The sequence below is a fragment of the Bombina bombina genome, chromosome 11 (genome assembly GCF_027579735.1).
Source record: "Bombina bombina isolate aBomBom1 chromosome 11, aBomBom1.pri, whole genome shotgun sequence".
NCBI classification, from domain to species: Eukaryota; Metazoa; Chordata; class Amphibia; order Anura; family Bombinatoridae; genus Bombina; species Bombina bombina.
The window spans coordinates 109,266,408-109,283,772 of NC_069509.1; the positions used below are offsets into that span (position 1 = coordinate 109,266,408).

At 38.5% G+C, this 17,365-nt stretch overlaps 1 protein-coding gene across 1 annotated transcript in view; it reads left to right on the forward strand.

The window, feature by feature from the left end:
* Positions 1 to 17,365, forward strand: part of PRKAR1B (protein kinase cAMP-dependent type I regulatory subunit beta) — an 807,144-nt gene that overhangs the window by 549,343 nt on the left and 240,436 nt on the right. Inside the window, exon 7 of the mRNA XM_053695126.1 lies at positions 13,152 to 13,310. Coding sequence (XP_053551101.1) covers positions 13,152 to 13,310 — 159 coding nt within the window. The remainder of the gene's footprint in view (positions 1 to 13,151; positions 13,311 to 17,365) is intronic.

Sequence of the window (17,365 nt, forward strand, 5' to 3'; positions counted from 1 at the left end):
GACTTCTGCCTGCCTGACCTAGCCTTTTGCCTTAACCCTGCTACTGATTTTTGGATACCGACTACTGCCTGCCTGACCTTGCTTATGCCTTATCCCTCAATCTTTTCTTGGATATATTTTCCTATTTACTACCTGCTTAAAGGGACATTTACTTTTACAAGCTGCAAAAGAGAACTTTGCCTTTTTGTTTGTTACAAGCCTGCTTAAAGGGACATTTACTTTTACAAGCTGCAAAAGAGAACTTTGCCTTTTTGTTTGTTACAAGCGTGCTTAAAGGGACATTTACTTTTTCAAGCTGTAAAAGAGAACTTTGTCTTTCTGTTTGTTACAAGCCTGCTTAAAGGGACATTTACTTTTACAAGCTGCAAAAGAGAACTTTGCCTTTTTGTTTGTTACAAGCCTGCTTAAAGGGACATTTACTTTTACAAGCTGCAAAAGAGAACTTTGTCTTTTTGTTTGTTACAAGTCTGCTTAAAGGGACATTTACTTTTACAAGCTGCAAATAAGAGCATTATCTTTATATTTTCCTAACCTGCTTAAAGGGACGTTTTTTCTTTTGTGGCTTTCCTGCGTACTGGAACAATTATTATTTTTTGTAACCAATCTCATCTGTTTCCTGAGTGGGTCACGTCCTGGTTATTTCTCAGTGTGCTAGCGTGTGTTTTACTATTCACGCTAGCAGTTGGGTTGCACCCCGGACTGATTCCTAAACGGCTGACAGAAGACTTCTGCCCGGCTTGAATGAAGACTTCGGCCCGGTTGTGTGAAGACGTCTCAAGGTAGGGTGATCTTCAAGGGGTTAGTGTTAGGTTTTATTAAGGGGGGATTGGGTGGGTTTTAGAGTAGGATTGGGTGTGTGGGTGGTGGGTTTTAATGTTGGGGGGGGTATTGTAATTTTTTTACAGGTAAAAGAGCTGATTACTTTGGGGCAATGCCCCGCAAAAAGCCCTTTTAATGGCTATTTGTAATTTAGTATAGGGTAGGGCTTTTTATTATTTTTTTTTTTTTTAATTTTATTAGGGGGATTAGATTAGGTGTAATTAGTTTAAAATTCTTGTAATTATTTTATTATTTTCTGTAATTTAGTGTTGTTGTTTTTTTGTACTTTAGTTAATTTTATTTAATTGTAATTAATTTATTTTAATTTAGGTAATTAATTTAATTATAGTATAGTGTTAGGTGTAATTGTAACTTAGGTTAGGATTTATTTTACAGGTATATTTGTATTTATTTTAACTAGGTAGTTTATTAAATAGTTAATAACTATTTAATAACTATTGTACCTAGTTAAAATAAATACAAAGTTGCCTGTAAAATAAAAATAAACCCTAAGCTAGCTACAATGTAACTATTAGTTATATTATAGCTATCTTAGGGTTTATTTATATTTAAGTATTTAGTTTTAAATAGTAATAATTTAGTTAATTATAGTAATTTTATTTAGATTTATTTAAATTATATTTAAGCTAGGGGATGTTAGGGTTAGACTTAAGTTTAGGGGTTATTATGTTTATTATAGTGGCAGCGGTGTAGGGGGGGCAGATTAGGGGTTAATAAATATAATGTAGGTGGCGGTGGGCTCCGGGAGTGGCGGTTTAGTGGTTAAACACTTTATTTAGTTGCGGCGAGCTCTGGCAGTGGCGGTTTAGGGGTTAATAAATGTAATGTAGGTGGCGGCGGTGTAGGGGGGGGCAGATTAGGGGTGTTTAGACTCGGGGTACATGTTAGGGTGTTAGGTGTAGACATTTACCATAGGAATCAATGGGATATAGGGCAGCAGCGAACATAAGCTTTCGCTGCTTTCAGACTCCCATTGATTCCTATGGCATCCGCCGCCTCCAGGGCGGCGGATTGAAAACCAGGTACGCTGGGCCGGAAAAGTGGCGAGCGTACCTGCTAGTTATTTGATAACTAGCAAAAGTAGTCCGATTGTGCCGAACTTATGTTCGGTACATCTGTAGTGACGTAAGCATCGATCTGTGTCGGACTGAGTCCGGCGGATCGTATGTTACGTCACTATATTCTACTTTTGCCGGTCTGTAGGGTTTGATAACTAAGGCGAATCAAGCTCGCCACAAATACGCTGCGGAATTTCAGCATATTTGCAGTAGACAGCTTGATAAATAGAGGCCTTAGTGTCAGTGAGGATATATAATAAAATGTCATGTGTAGTTTTCAGATTCAGTAAAAGTAAAATAAGGTTCAGAGACTTGACAGAGGTCTTTGTCTATTTCAGTGGTTTTCAAACCTGTCCTCTGACCTCCCCAACAGGCCAGGTTTTCAAGATTATCTTGTATGAGAGCAGGTAAAATAACTATGTTTACTAATCAGCTTATTATTTTACTGTGCTCTAGTTCAGATATACTTAAAAAATGTGGCCTGTTGGGGAGACCTGCGGACAGGTTTGAAAACCAGTGGTCTAGTTCACAATATCTCCTGTCTTCATATACAAGACTTTATAAACATGTAGGGACCTGCTGTTTCTTTTTAAATATTCAATGAAGACTGTAGCAGAAGGTCTCTGGCTTATATCTGGTACCACTACTCTTTGATCTAAGTCTCCCCCCCCCCCCCCAAATTAACAATTAGCATAGCTATACATGATATGAATGCTCTGCATTTTTATGGGTATTTTATGACAGTTTGTTGCTCCAGGTTTCGAAACTTTGTTGTTCTGTCCTTAATGCTTCTCTTCCTTGCCTACAAATGTTCTGGTTACATAAAGTGAAACCAAGACACAGGCCTTTGTAATTTTACTATACACTTATAAAACATGGAAATCCACTACAGTCTCAATCCCATGTCACTAGCAAAACTCACATCTTCGGGTGCTTTCAGGGATATGCAAAAGTTTATCTAATTTTGGCACTGGATTTGTTAGAGAAGATTTTTGTTTTACCCCTTTATTACCTGGATTTTCAGAAAAAAACTTGCCCAAAATACAGGTGAATTTTTTGTATTTTTGCTATCATTCCATTTAAAGAGCCTTGTTTTTTTTTTGTTTTTTTTTATTTACCTATCAGACCTATATATATATATTTTAGTAGAAAAACCAAGCTATTGATCTACAAACATTTTGTTATATTTCATGCCACCATTTTGTCACCAAATCCAATCATATAAAAATATTGTTAACTTTTTCACAGACTTTGGGTTTCTCACTGAAATTATTTACATACCGCTTGTGCTGTCATAACACAAAGGGTTGTAAAAGCTTCTCTGGAATCCCCTTTGTTCAGAAATAGCAGACATTATGGCTTTGCCATTGTTTTTTGGTAATTAGAAGGCTTCTGATTGCAGCTTTTGCACTATACTAATGATATTCCAGACAGTGAGAGCTAATTAGTTAACTGCTAAGGGTAATAGTATTGTAATATAGGGATTACAATCTTTTTTTTCCCAGTCCTCACGCCCCCACCTCCCTCCAAAGCATCTCTCTAACCCCCTTACTTGCGGCTGCCATCTTAGGTACTGGCAGCCTTTCTTGTGGCTGCCATCTAAGGTACTGGCAGTTGTCTGCCACTACCCAGTTTATAGTAAATTTTTATTTATTTATTAATAAAGTTTTCTGTAGTGGGGGACCCCTCTCCCTCCCCACAATCTTTTTTGTATATTTGTAGACCCCCCCTCTTATTTTTTTTTCTGTAGTATAACGACCCATCCCTTCTCTGCCTTCAAAACTTATTTGTTGTATTTAGGGTGCAATCTGACTTCATTTTGCTCTGTTACCATATGAAGGCAGATGCTAGAAAACCACAAGCACTTTTCACTTGGCAACCAAGAATGCTTGGGCTTCCAGTAGATCTACGTTATGCAATACTATGGGCTATGTACTGTATGACGTAGATTTACATTCATATTGGCAAAGAAATCCAGTGCCAAAATTAGCTGAATGCTGCAAATTATTGCCATTTTCGGCTTTCATTTTACAAACAAACAACTAATGCTAAATATTTGCACAAAATAGATTATTTGAAAGTTTTCTTGTCTGTTTTTTTTTTTTTTACCATCAACAGTTATGTGGTGTGAACTTAACAATCAGTGGGTAATTAATAACTTTAGATTTAGAAAATATTCTTATTTCTTATATTCAAATACAAACAGCCTTCACTTTTTGTGCAAAAAACTAAATATTATGAACATGTTTATTTGCTGTACTTTCATCTGCATTAAAGAAAACATTTGGGAATAAAGTCCCTTCTACTGAATAATTTTGTATTGATTTCAATAACATAAAGTACAGAATAAGTTAGGAAAACAGAGAGTTGAACAAAAAACTGACAAATACTTGTTTTTATTGATAGGCACCTGCAGTGTACTTGCTGGCTGCTGTTGGTGAAATATTATTACTTTGACCTTTTTCTAGTTTGGCTCAGTTTCTTTCTAAAGGGCAAGAACACTAAGCCACTCAGGGTTTTTCCTGGTGGTCCAAATGGACCTAATTTCTATCACTTTGTTAAGGTTGTGGGTCATCGCTTAATGATATGCTTGGTAAGGCAGAGATGTACTGATGTCATGTGATATAAGCTGTATAGCCAACTGCACTGCATGCTTTATGAATCTATTTATAATTAGACTTGGGATTGTAGGATATATAATTGTATTTGGCTGCCAGCACCATGGGAGAATTTCAAGAGTCTTGAATCTAAGACAGCTCATTCTTTGTTACGCTCTAAAAATAAAACTGTTGCAGAATTAAATATTAAAATAGTACAAATAGAAACATGTAGAGAGAGGAAAATGCATATTATATTTGTACCTGGTCTCACCAAGAAAAGCAAATGAATACGTCATCATTTATTAAAGCTTATACTATAAAGGTGTTATAAAACACAGGATTATCTAATGTGAGATTTAGGGCTTCATTTATCAAAGGCTGGGCGGACGAAGTTCACGATCTTGAACCTTGTCCGCCAAGCATCTCGGCGAGTGGGCAGCAGAACACTGCCTGCAGTTAACGTTGCACAATTCACTGATTTTTCAATACCGCCCCCTGCTTGCACACAGACAGTCTCGCACAAGAGAGGGCTGTCAGTCATCTGTTTGGGAGGGATCAGGGGCTTGGAAGTGTCAGGTGGGAGGGTAACCTCTATACTAAAGCTAAAATTAAACTTCCAAGCTACCTGATTAACCCCTTTACTGCCGGTGTTCTGTGAAGGGACCGAACTTTGTAAAAGAGCGAACCATGTCACTTCCTGTGACGTTTCATCAGCTGTTGCTCTCATTTAGCCCTTTAATATGCATGCGTGCCAGCGTCATCACATTCCTGGCCGCATACGTCACGGTAAAACTATTTAGACTTGTGAAATTCTGAAACCATTGTATAGCCCAAGCGTGGGCTTTGCTATCACAAATGGGGGTGTTTTATTGAACGATGTTTATTCAACACTGTATTTGCATAATGGTGTGAAACAGAAATAAATGTATACTTATTTAAAAATATTTATTTATATATAACTTCAAAAACATACAAACATTCAAAGCACTTGACTTTATGTTTACTGTAAAATACAATATACAGTGGCGATATCCGAGTGGCTGTTTGTCATGCAGGGACGAATAAACATTGTTCCATGTTTGAGGTTATATATAAGTAAATATTTTTAAATAAGTATACATTTATTTGTGTTTCACACCATAATTCACATACAGTGTTGAATAAACATCGTTCCATAAAACACCCCCATTTGTGATCGAAAAGCCCACGCTTGCGCTATACAATGGTTTCAGAATTTCACAAGTCTAAATAGTTTTACCGTGAGGTATGCGGCCAGGGATGTGATGACGCTGGCACGCATGTGTATTAGGGGCAAAATGAGAGCAACAGCTGATGAAACGTCACAGGAAGTGACATGGTTTGCTCTTTTGAAAAGTTAGGTCCCTTCACAGAACACCGGGAATAATAAAAGTGTGGTGCACAGCTGCAATATGTGGTCTTCTAATAACCAAAAAAGAACGGCAAAGCCATGTATGTCTTCTATTTCTAAACAAACAGGATCCCAGAGAAGATTTTACAATCATTTGTGCCATGACTGCACAAGCGGTATGTAAGTAATTTCAGTGAGAACCCCAAAGTTTGTGAAAAAGTTATACGTTTTATACGACCGCATTTGGCGGTGAAATGGTGGCATGAAATATACCAAAATGGGTTTAGATCAATACCTTGGGTACTCAACTTAAAAATATATATATATTTAATTTTGAAAGGTAAATAAAAAAACAAGGCTCTATTTCTGTTTAAATGGAGTGATGGCAAAAATGCAAAAAATTTTGGGCAAGTTCTTCTCTGAAAGTCCCGGTAGTGTAGGGGTTATACAACTTTCCAGTTTACTTCTACTGTCTAATTTAGTTTGTTCTCTTGGTATCCTCTGTTATAAAGCATACCTAGGTACGTTCAGGGGCAACAATGAACTACTGAGAGTTAGATGCTTATTAGTGGCTGCACATATATGCCTCTTGTCATTGACTCACCAGATGTACTCAGCTAGGTCCTAGCAGTGCATTGCTGCTCTTTCAACAAAGGATACCAAGAGAATTAAACAAATTTAATAATAGAAGTACATTATATGCTCTGTCTTAATCATGAAAGAAAAATGTTGGGTCTCATGGCCCATTAACCCCTTAATGACAAGTGACGTACCAGGTACGTCCTGCAAAAACTTGCAGTTAGTGACAATGGACGTACCTGGTACGTCACTTGTCTAAGAGAGTGCTGGAAGCGATCGCAATCGCTTCCAGCAGCTCTCAGGGTATTGCAGTGATGCCTCGATATTGAGGCATCCTGCAATACCCTTTAGAAAGCATCCGATGCAGAGAGAGCCACTCTGTGGCCCTCTCTGCACCGGTAGCGATGCGGCCGTTCGTTGGTGGGTGGGAGCTTACAGGGAGGAGGGTGGGCGGCCCATCGCTACCCGGCATCCGGTTCCTTCAAGTGTATTGTGCACGCCGGATGCCGGGAGCGTGCAGGGGCTGCGTGCACGCGCGCGCGCGCAGCAATCACTGGCACTGCCACCAATGAATTTAGGTAAGGATCTGGATCTGGGGGGGGGTGGTTGGGGCAGCTACACTTGATCAGGATCTGGATCTGGGGGGGGTGGGGGGGGGTGGTTGGGGCAGCTACACTACAGAAAAAATAAAACATGTCACAAAACAAAACACTTTTTTTGGGGGGGAAAACTGGGTACTGGCAGACAGCTGCCAGTACCCAAGATGGTGGCAATTAGGTAGGTGGGGAGGGTTAGAGAGGTGTTTGGGGGGGATCAGGGAGGTTGGGGGTTAAGGCAGGGGTCCATCACAGCTGAATAATTTAAAAAAAAAAAAAAAAAAAAAAAACACCTTTTATTTTAGTACTGGCAGACTTTCTACCAGTACTTAAGATGGCGGGGACAATTGTGGGGTGGGGGAGGGAAGAGAGCTGTCTGGGAGGGATCAGGGGGTGGGATGTGTCAGGTGGGAGGTTGATCTCTACACTAAAGCTAAAATTAACCCTGCAAGCTCTCTACAAGCTACCTAATTAACCCCTTCACTGCTGGGCTTAATACAAGTGTGGTGCGCAGCAGCATTTAGCGGCCTCCTAATTGCCAAAAAGCAACGCCAAAGCCATATATGTCTGCTATTTATGAACAAAGGGGATCCCAGAGAAGCATTTACAACCATTTGTGCCATAATTGCACAAGCTGTAAATAATTTAAGTGAGAAACCTAAAATTGTGAAAAATGTCACTTTTTTTTTTATTTGCTCGCATTTGGCGGTGAAATGGTGGCATGAAATATACCAAAATGGGCCTAGATCAATACTTTGGGTTGTCTACTACACTACACTAAAGCTAAAATTAACCCTTCAAGGTCCCTACAAGATCCCTAATTAACCCCTTCACTGCTGGGCATAATACACGTGTGGTGCGCAGCTGCATTTAGCGGCCTTCTAATTACCAAAAAGCAACGCCAAAGCCATATATGTCTGCTATTTCTGAACAAAGGGGATCCCAGAGAAGCATTTACAACCATTTGTGCCATAATTGCACAAACTGTTTGTAAATAATTTCAGTGAGAAACCTAAAGTTTGTGACAAAATTTGTGAAAAAGTGAACAATTTTTTTTATTTGCTCGCATTTGGCAGTGAAATGGTGGCATGAAATATACCAAAATGGGCCTAGATCAATACTTTGGGTTGTCTTCTAAAAAAAAATATATACATGTCAAGGGATATTCAGGGATTCCGGACAGATATCAGTGTTCCAATGTAACTAGCGCTAATTTTGAAAAAAAGTGGTTTAGAAATAGCAAAGTTCTACTTGTACTTATTGCCCTATAACTTGCAAAAAAAGCAAACAACATGTAACCATTGGGTATTTCTAAACTCAGGACAAAATTTAGAAACTATTTAGCATGGGTGTTTTTTGGTGGTTGTAGATGTGTAACATATTTTGGAGGTCAAAGTTAGAAAAAGTGTGTTTTTTTCCATTTTTTCCTCATATTTTATATATTTTTTATATTAAATTATAAGATGTGATGAAAAAAATGGTATCTTTAGAAAGTCCATTTAATGGCGAGAAAAACGGTATATAATATGTGTGGGTACAGTAAATGAGTAAGAGGAAAATTACAGCTAAACACAAACACTGCAGAAATGTAAAAATAGCCATTGTCATTAAGGGTAAGAAAACTGAAAAATGGTCCGGTCATTAAGGGGTTAAGAAAAAGATATTAACCCTGTACTGTTGCTCTATTGCACTGGCTTAAAGGGACAGTCAACACAAAAATTGTTATTGTTTAAAAAGATAGCGCATTTACTACCCATTCCCCGGCTTTGCACAACCAACATTGCTATATTAATATACTCTATTTATTTAAACCGCTACATTTCTGCTTGTTTCTAAGCTACTAAAGACAGCCTCTTATCACATGATTTTTTTATTTAAATTTCACAACAGGGGATTGCCAGTTCGTGTGAGCCATATAGATAACATTGTGCTCACTCAGGTGGGTTGTGCACAACACAGCACTAATTGCCTTAAATGCAAGTTAATAGATAATAAATAAAATCTCATGGGATCAGGGGGCTGTCAAAAGGCTTAGATACAAGGTAATCACAGAGGTAAAAAGTGTATTAATATAACCATGTTTTCTGTGCAAAACTGGGGAATGGTTAATAAAGGGATTATCTAATTTTTTAAACAATAAATACATTTGAGTTGACTGTCCCTTTGAGTACTAACTTTTTATATACGCTATATTAGTTAGCACTTTGGAATTCTATTATTGTGTTATCTGAAGAGACCAAGAAGAGGAAATTATGTTTCTCCTCGATCATCTTCTCTTCCTTTTTCCCTTTTCTCTCTTCTTTACTTCATTTTCCTTTTATTTATTTATTTATTAACTCTAGGCTGATGTATCTTTAGCTTGTGTAACAACCTTGTTCATAGTAGTTCCTGTTACAAATTCAATAAATATATTACACTAAAAAGAAAAAGATGTCGATAACGTAAATAATTTGGAAGGTTTGTTAAAATTGTAGACTCTGTCTGAATCATGAAAGTTGTATTTGAAAGTGTATGTCCCGTTAAAGGGACAGTAAATAGCTTGTAATTACAAGACATTTCTGTTGTGTTGCTATAGAATAACATATCAACCAAATCATATTATTTTTAAAACAAATTAACATCCTTTTTTACTGCAATTGTTTATCAATAGCGAAACTTCAACCAATCCTTTTTTATTATTTGGAGGAGCCAATGGCCTCTAGTTATCAACGTGTCTACTTACCTGCCTTCGCCGGCCCCAATACGGCCGCCTAAGCTCGCCTCACATCGCCGCCGCGGACCTGAATATGCTCGCCAACGTTATCAAAAAAGCTGTCAAAAAGGCGCGCACCAAGTATGGGGAGATGAGCAGCGGACTGTGATAGTTATCACTCATCCGATCTCGCTGCTCTTCGGCTTTTTCCCAGCTTTATTGATAAGCTGTCACTAAGCACCCACACTAAACTACACTGTTCTATCCCCTATACCGGCGCCCCCGGAGCCCCCGCAACTAAATAAAGTTATTAACCCCTAAACCGCCGCTCCCAGACCCCGCCGCAACTATAATAAATGTATTAACCCCTAAACCACCGCTCCCGGACCCCGCCGCAATTATAATAAATGTATTAACTCCTAAACCGCCGCTCCCGGACCCCGCCGCAACTATAATAAATGTATTAACCCCTAAACCGCCGCTCCCGGACCCCGCCGCCACCTACATAATACATATTAACCCCTATCCTGCCCCCCCTATACCGCCGCCACCTATAATAAATTTATTAACCCCTATCCTGCGGATCCCGGACCCCGCCGCAACTAAATAATTTTTTGAACCCCTAAACCACCGCTCCCGGACCCCGCCGCCACCTATATTAAACTTATTAACCCCTAATCTGCCCCCCCTACACCGTCACCACCTATAATAAAATTATTAACCCCTAAACCTAAATCTAACACTAACCCTAACACCCCCTAACTTAAATATTAATTAAATAAATCTAAATAAAATTTCTATTATTAACTAAATTATTCCTAGTTAAAACTAAATACTTACCTATAAAATAAACCCTAAGATAGCTACAATATTACTAATAATTATATTTTAGGATTTATTTTTATTTTACAGGTAAATTTGCCTTATTTTAACTAGGTAGCTATTAAATGGTTAATAACTATTTAATAGCTATTGTACCTAGTTAAAATAAATTGAAATTTGCCTGTAAAATAAAAATAAATCCTAAAATAGCTACAATATTAGTTATATTGTAGCTATATTAGGGTTTATTTTATAGGTAAGTATTTAGTTTTAAATAGGATTAATTAATAAGAGTAATTTTTATTTAGATTTATCAAAATAATATTTAAGTTAGGGGGGTGTTAGGGTTAGTGTTGGACTTGTTTAGGGGTTAATTAGTTTAATATAGATGGCGGCGGTATAGGGGGGACAGGATAGGGGTTAATAAATTTATTATAGGTGGCGACGGTGTAGGGGGGGCAGATTAGGGGTTAATTAGTTTAATATAGATGGCTGCGGTATGGGGGGGCAGGATAGGGATTAATAAATTTATTATAGGTGACGACAGTGTGGGGGGGCAGATTAGGGGTTAATAAGTTTAATATAGGTGGCAGCGGGGTCCGGGAGCGGCGGTTTAGGGGTTAAACAATTTATTTAGTTGCGGCGGGGTACGGGATCGGCAGGATAGGGGTTAATAAATTTATTATAGGTGGTGGCGGTGTAGGGGGGCAGATTAGGGGTTAATAAGTTTAATATAGGTGGCGGCGGGGTCCAGGAGCGGCGGTTTAGGGGTTAAACAATTTATTTAGTTGCGGCGGGGTCCGGGAGCGACGGTTTAGGGGTTAAACAATTTTAGTTGCGGCGGGGTACGGGATCGGCAGGATAGGGGTTAATAAATTTATTATAGATGGCGACGGTGTAGGGGGGGGCAGATTAGGGGTTAATAAATTTAATATAGGTGGCGGCAGGGTCTGGGAGCGGCGGCTTAGGGGTTAAACAATTTATTTTGTTGCGGCGGGGTACGGGATCGGCAGGATAGGGGTTAATAAATTTATTATAGGTGGCGGCGGTATAGGGGGGGCAGGATAGGGGTAAATAGGTATTATGTAGGTGGCGGCGGGGTCCGGGAGCGGCAGTTTATGGGTTAATCGGTTTATTAGAGTGGCGGTGGGCTCCGGGAGCGGCGGTCTAGGGGTTAGCATGTTTAATATAGGTGGCGATGGTGTAGGGGGGCAGATTAGGGGTGTTAAGACTCGGGGTACATGTTAGGGTGTTTGGTGCAGATGTTTCCCATAGAAATCAATGAGATGTTGGGCAGCAGCGAACATGAACTTTCGCTATGGTCAGACTCCCATTGATTCCTATGGGATCCGCCACCTCCAGGGCAGCGGATTGAAAACCAGGTACGCTGGGCCGGAAAAGTGCAGAGCGTACCTGCTAGTCATTTGATAACTAGCAAAAGTAGTCAGATTGTGCCGAACTTGTGTTCGAAACATCTGGAGTGACGTAAGAATCGATCTGTGTCGGACTGAGTCCGGCAGATCGAAGCTTACGTCACTAAATTCTACTTTTGCCGGTCTGTAGGGCTTGATAACTTAGGCGAATCAACCTCGCCACAAATACGCTGCAGAATTCCAGCGTATTTGAGGTTGACGGCTTGATAACTAGAGGCCAATGTGTGCTAGCCAAAGTCATAAAGTTAATATAAAATGCATTGTTTTGCAGTTCTTATCTGTTAATATATGTAGCAGGGTTAGTCTTGATAAGTCAGCAGGGTGTGTTTCCAGCACTTAAATATTACATGAAAATGGAGCAAAATAAACAACTAAAGTATATTGGAAATTTGTTTTATTGCACATAACTAAACATTTTGTATAAAAAATCTCAAGGTGTTTACTGTCCCTTTAACATACTTTATAGAAGTATTAAGCAATTACCTGGGATTCCCTACAATAGCAAACTGTTTTACAATGTGACACTTGTTGTTAACTATTTACGTTTAAATAGGGATCATTTGGGAGCTATGTTTAAATAAACACAGTGATACCCTTTTTTCTCTAGAAGTTTTCCCATGAGATGGCTTACTAAAATAAATGAGTCTGGAAGACAAACTAACAGGTTTAAGAGGGAGAAATAGCCTTTATCTGTACAAATGACAAAACCCTTCCAATGCCACTAGGTCTTTCCTTCCCAATTCACATGGCTGGAGTTTCCCTACCACCCTCATTACTGTTATCACTATGTCTCCTTCCTTTTAGGTTTGACATTTATAATAAAAGGACAGAGTTGTGACAGTTCTGCTTGTCGATTCTGTGAGTGCTCAGAACTAGAAAGAAAATAACCTAGACCTAGAAACCCCAGGAGCTGAAAATTCCCAGGGTAAATACACCCATTGTGCTCTGAGACAGGTCCTGAAACTATATCCTCAAAGTAGGTTGTCATTCCTTTGTTCCCAAGTGAGGAAACCATTAGGCTATTGTTTACGTTCCTATTCTGTTCTTCGAATCATTAGAAAAAAAGATTATTAATAGTTTTTTTAAGATAACTGGAGACATAAGAAAAAGGAAACGATTTCCTGCTTGTAAACTTCTTTCTTCTTCTCTTTCTTTTGTTTAGGTCTATGTCAATGGAGAATGGGTGACCAGCATTGGAGAAGGAGGTAGCTTTGGAGAACTTGCATTAATCTATGGAACTCCAAGGGCTGCAACTGTCAAAGCAAAGACAGACCTTAAGCTCTGGGGCATAGATAGGGACAGCTACAGACGGATTCTAATGGTGAGTGCGTTCAATATTTCATATTAAAGTACCATTATATACAGTAGAATTCCACTATCAACTTACTATGAATTTTAGATGAGCAAATTTAACATTTATTTCAATTTGCCATCTCCTTGTACCATGTGACAGCCACCAGCCAATCACAGACTAATATGTATACACTGTAAATTCTTTCACATGCTCAATAGTAGCTAGTGCCTCAAAAAGTCTGCATATAAAAAGACTGCACACATTAACAATTAAATAAATTGGAAGAGATTAATGTACACACTTAAGGGACTGGGAATAGCTGAAAATAGCTCATTGATAAATAACTGGATAAAAGACAGGAAGCAACGAGTAGTAGTAAACGGATCATACTCAGATTGGACAAAGTTAATTAGTGGAATCTCCCAGGGATCAGTAGTGGGCCCTGTTCTTTTTAATTTTAATATAATAATTTGGAGCAAGGATTAAATAGAAAGCGAGATTTAATATGCAAGGTTCTACATTTTGGAAGTAAAAATAAGCAGGCAACCTATTATTTAAATGGGACTAGACTTAGACAAACAGAGGAGGATAGGGATTTGGGAGTAGTAATAGATAACAAGCTAAAGATGGGTGCACAATGCAGGGCATAGGCTTCTAAGGCTAATAAGATACTAGCATGTATTAAAAGAGGCATTGATGCAAGGGAGGAAAGCATAATTTTGTCATTGTATAAATCCCGTGGTAAGACCTCACCCTGAGTTTGGAGTGCAGTTCTGGGGATCGATCTAAAAAAAAGAGATTGCAGACTTAGAAAAAGTTCAGAGAAGGGCCACAAAACTAATAAGGGGAATGGAGAAATTAAGCTATGAAGAGAGGTTAGCCAAACTGGGTCTGTTTTCTCTAGAAAAAAGGTGTTTGAAAAGTGACATGATAACTTTATAAAAATATATTCAAGGCCCCTATATAGAGATGGTGGAAGCTCAGTTTATTCCAAGAAAACTGTTTGTGACAAGAGGACACAATTTAAGGCTAGATGAAAGGAGATTTAATCTCCAGCAACGTAAACATTTTTTCACTGTGCACAATACAATTGTGGAACTCATTACCTAAGGCGATAGTAAATGCCAATAACTTAGATACATTTTAAAATGGTTTAGTTACATTTCTGGCTAGAAACAGAATTCAGGGATATGATAGCTTGTGTTAAATGGGTCACCATTTTAATGGGATTAATTTAAGCTCAACTGGATCTTAAGTTGTAAGCATATAAAGATTTGTATAGGTTGAACTCAATGGACTTCTGTCTTTTTTTCAACCTCATCTGATATGTTAATATGTAAAACTGCATGCTCTATTTGAATCATAAAAGTTTAATTTTGACTTTAGTGTCTCTTTAATTAAGGGATACATGGAAGTAGAAATTAAACCTCTGTATGCAGAGAGAGCATACAGGAAAAAAAAAACATTTGCTTCTAATATAAAATGTCTCTCTCTTGTTAGGTAAAAACAAAAAAGTTCAGCAACCGCGTAGAAAATGATTTTTTATTCTTGCTTAAAAAGTTTCAAGTACATATAAAAGAGTAGATTTGCCTAACATAATGCACCAGTTATATTAGTTGTCACTGGTGTCTGTTCATGGTAAGAGCCATCTTCTGTTTTTTAGCAGGGAGGATTCAAATGACCTGTTACCCAGAAATTGCAAATGTCATGCAATATATTTTATATGTGTGTGTGCCATATAGATAACATTTTGCTCACGCCCGTGGAGTTACCTAGGAGTCAGCACTGATTGGCTAAAATGCAAGTCTGTCAAAAGAACTGAAATAAGGGGACAGTCTGCAAAGGCTTAGATACAAGTTAATCACAGAGGTAAAAAATATATTAATATAACAGTGTTGGTTACGCAAAACTGGGGAATGGGTAATAAAGGGATTATCTATATTTTCAAACAATAAAAATTGTGGAGCAGACTGACCCAAAGTCTAGCATTATTTCCTTCTTAATATAAGGAGAGTCCACTGCTTCATTTCTTACTGTTGGGAAATACTGAACCTGGCCACCAGAAGGAGGCAAAGACACTCCAGCCAAAGGCTTAAATACCTCTCCCACTTCCCCTATCCCCCAGTCATTCTTTGCCTTTTGTCACAGGAGTATGGCAGAGAAGTGTCAGAAGATTTCTGAGTTGTTCCTCAGGAGGGGTATATGCCCTTCGATATGGGACTGGAGTTTTAAGTAGTCTTGTCAGCCTCTCAGTGAGAGCATTGACGAAAGTTACCCAAAGTTACTGTACCCTAATTTTTTATTTTGTAATTCAGAAAGAGCATGCAATTTTAAGCAACTTTCTAATTTACTCCTGTTATCAATTTTTCTTCGTTCTCTTGCTATCATTATTTGAAAAAGAAGGCATCTAAGCTTTTTTGGTTTCAGTACTCCGGACAGCACTTTTTTATTGGTGCATGAATTTATCCACCAATCAGCAAGGACAACCCAGGTTGTTCACCAAAAATGGGCCGGCATCTAAACTTACATTCTTGCATTTCAAATAAAGATACCAAGAGAATGAAGAAAATTTTATAATAGGAGTAAATTAGAAAGTTGCTTAAAATTTCATGCTCAATGTGAATCACAAAAGAAAATTTTTGGGTACAGTGTCCCTTTAAGCAACCAGTGTTGACGAGTTTCACTGTCTGCTTTTTCTTCACTCAAGTCCATGTCAGGTGCAATGCTACAAGACTGTCACACTTGAGAGGCTGTGTTTCTGTTCCACAGCATGGATTCTGGTAAGATCGTTTCAATTTTTACATATGTTGAAAATGCTAGAAGACAGGGTCACAGTGTGGCTCCTTTTATCTTAAGTAGAATATTGGGTTAATGCCTCCTGAGGGAGGTTATTGAACAGTGGGGATTAATCAATACGTGATACGTTGATTTATGCTGCTTTATGTGGAGATTTTTTTGGGCTCATAGACTGTTGTTATGCGGTAACGGAACACACAGGTTTTTACTTTCACTTTGAACGCTGCGCAACTTGGAGCTTGGAGCGCTTTTTCTCATAGCAGGGACGGTCCAGTCTTGCGCACCACGCGACCGGGTGAGGTGAGTGCCCCAGTCATTGGGAGTATAAAGGTGCCGTTTTGTGAGAAATGAAAGATATCAGGTATTTCTGCAGAAAAAAAGTTATCAATTACTTCAGCATTTTTAGGCATATCTTATGCAGATAAAATAAGCAAAATGTGGGCATGAGGTAATCCACGTTTCCGAAATTCAATAACATGAACTTTGGCAGCTGGTTTACCCAATACATGTTTCTTTGTGATGTCATCCAGAAGTTCTTGAAGTTTTATATGAAAAACTCTGGCCACTAAATCAGGGCGAAATTCAACTGCTTGATCTTCTTTCAGTTTAACAACAATTTCAGACCAATTTGGGTTAAATGTCATTGTAATTCTGTACCACGTTTTTTGGACTACCTTGTAATGTAGATGGAAGTATAACTGCTTTGCCTGGAAGTAAGCCCTGTTCTGCAGCTACATTTTGAAGATGGTCCATGAGACCTGTATACTTTTCAGCCCTCAATTTTGACTGATTTTGTCTAATATAGTTTAAATGATTACCCTTTGTCTTAATGATTACCCTCTGTCTTAATGTATGCATCTACAAAGTACTGCTGGGTCAATTTGCCAGCACTCAGAAATGGGTTAAACTCGTGCCGAACGGAAAGCATGTACCCATAAAATTGCATTTGTGAGACCCTTTTTCTTGGCTTTGCTAAGGATTGAGTTTTTCTTACAGTAGTAGGGTTGTTATTTAAGTTTCATTTTAGGTGACCAACTTTGATCCCCAAGAAGTGGATACAACATTGGCTCCAAATTTGGATCTAAAATGCTTATCCTTTCTGTTGTTTTTTTATTGTTAGGACTTAGACAATGAATAATAAGATCTCGCTCAAGAGGAGGTTCACCATCTGCATTTTGAAAAATAATTGCTACTTCATTACACCGAGGAGCATTGTATCTACGTTGAGCGTTTTTACGATCTTGTACTATTGCCATGGTCACAGTTGCAGGTGTAACGCCATTTCG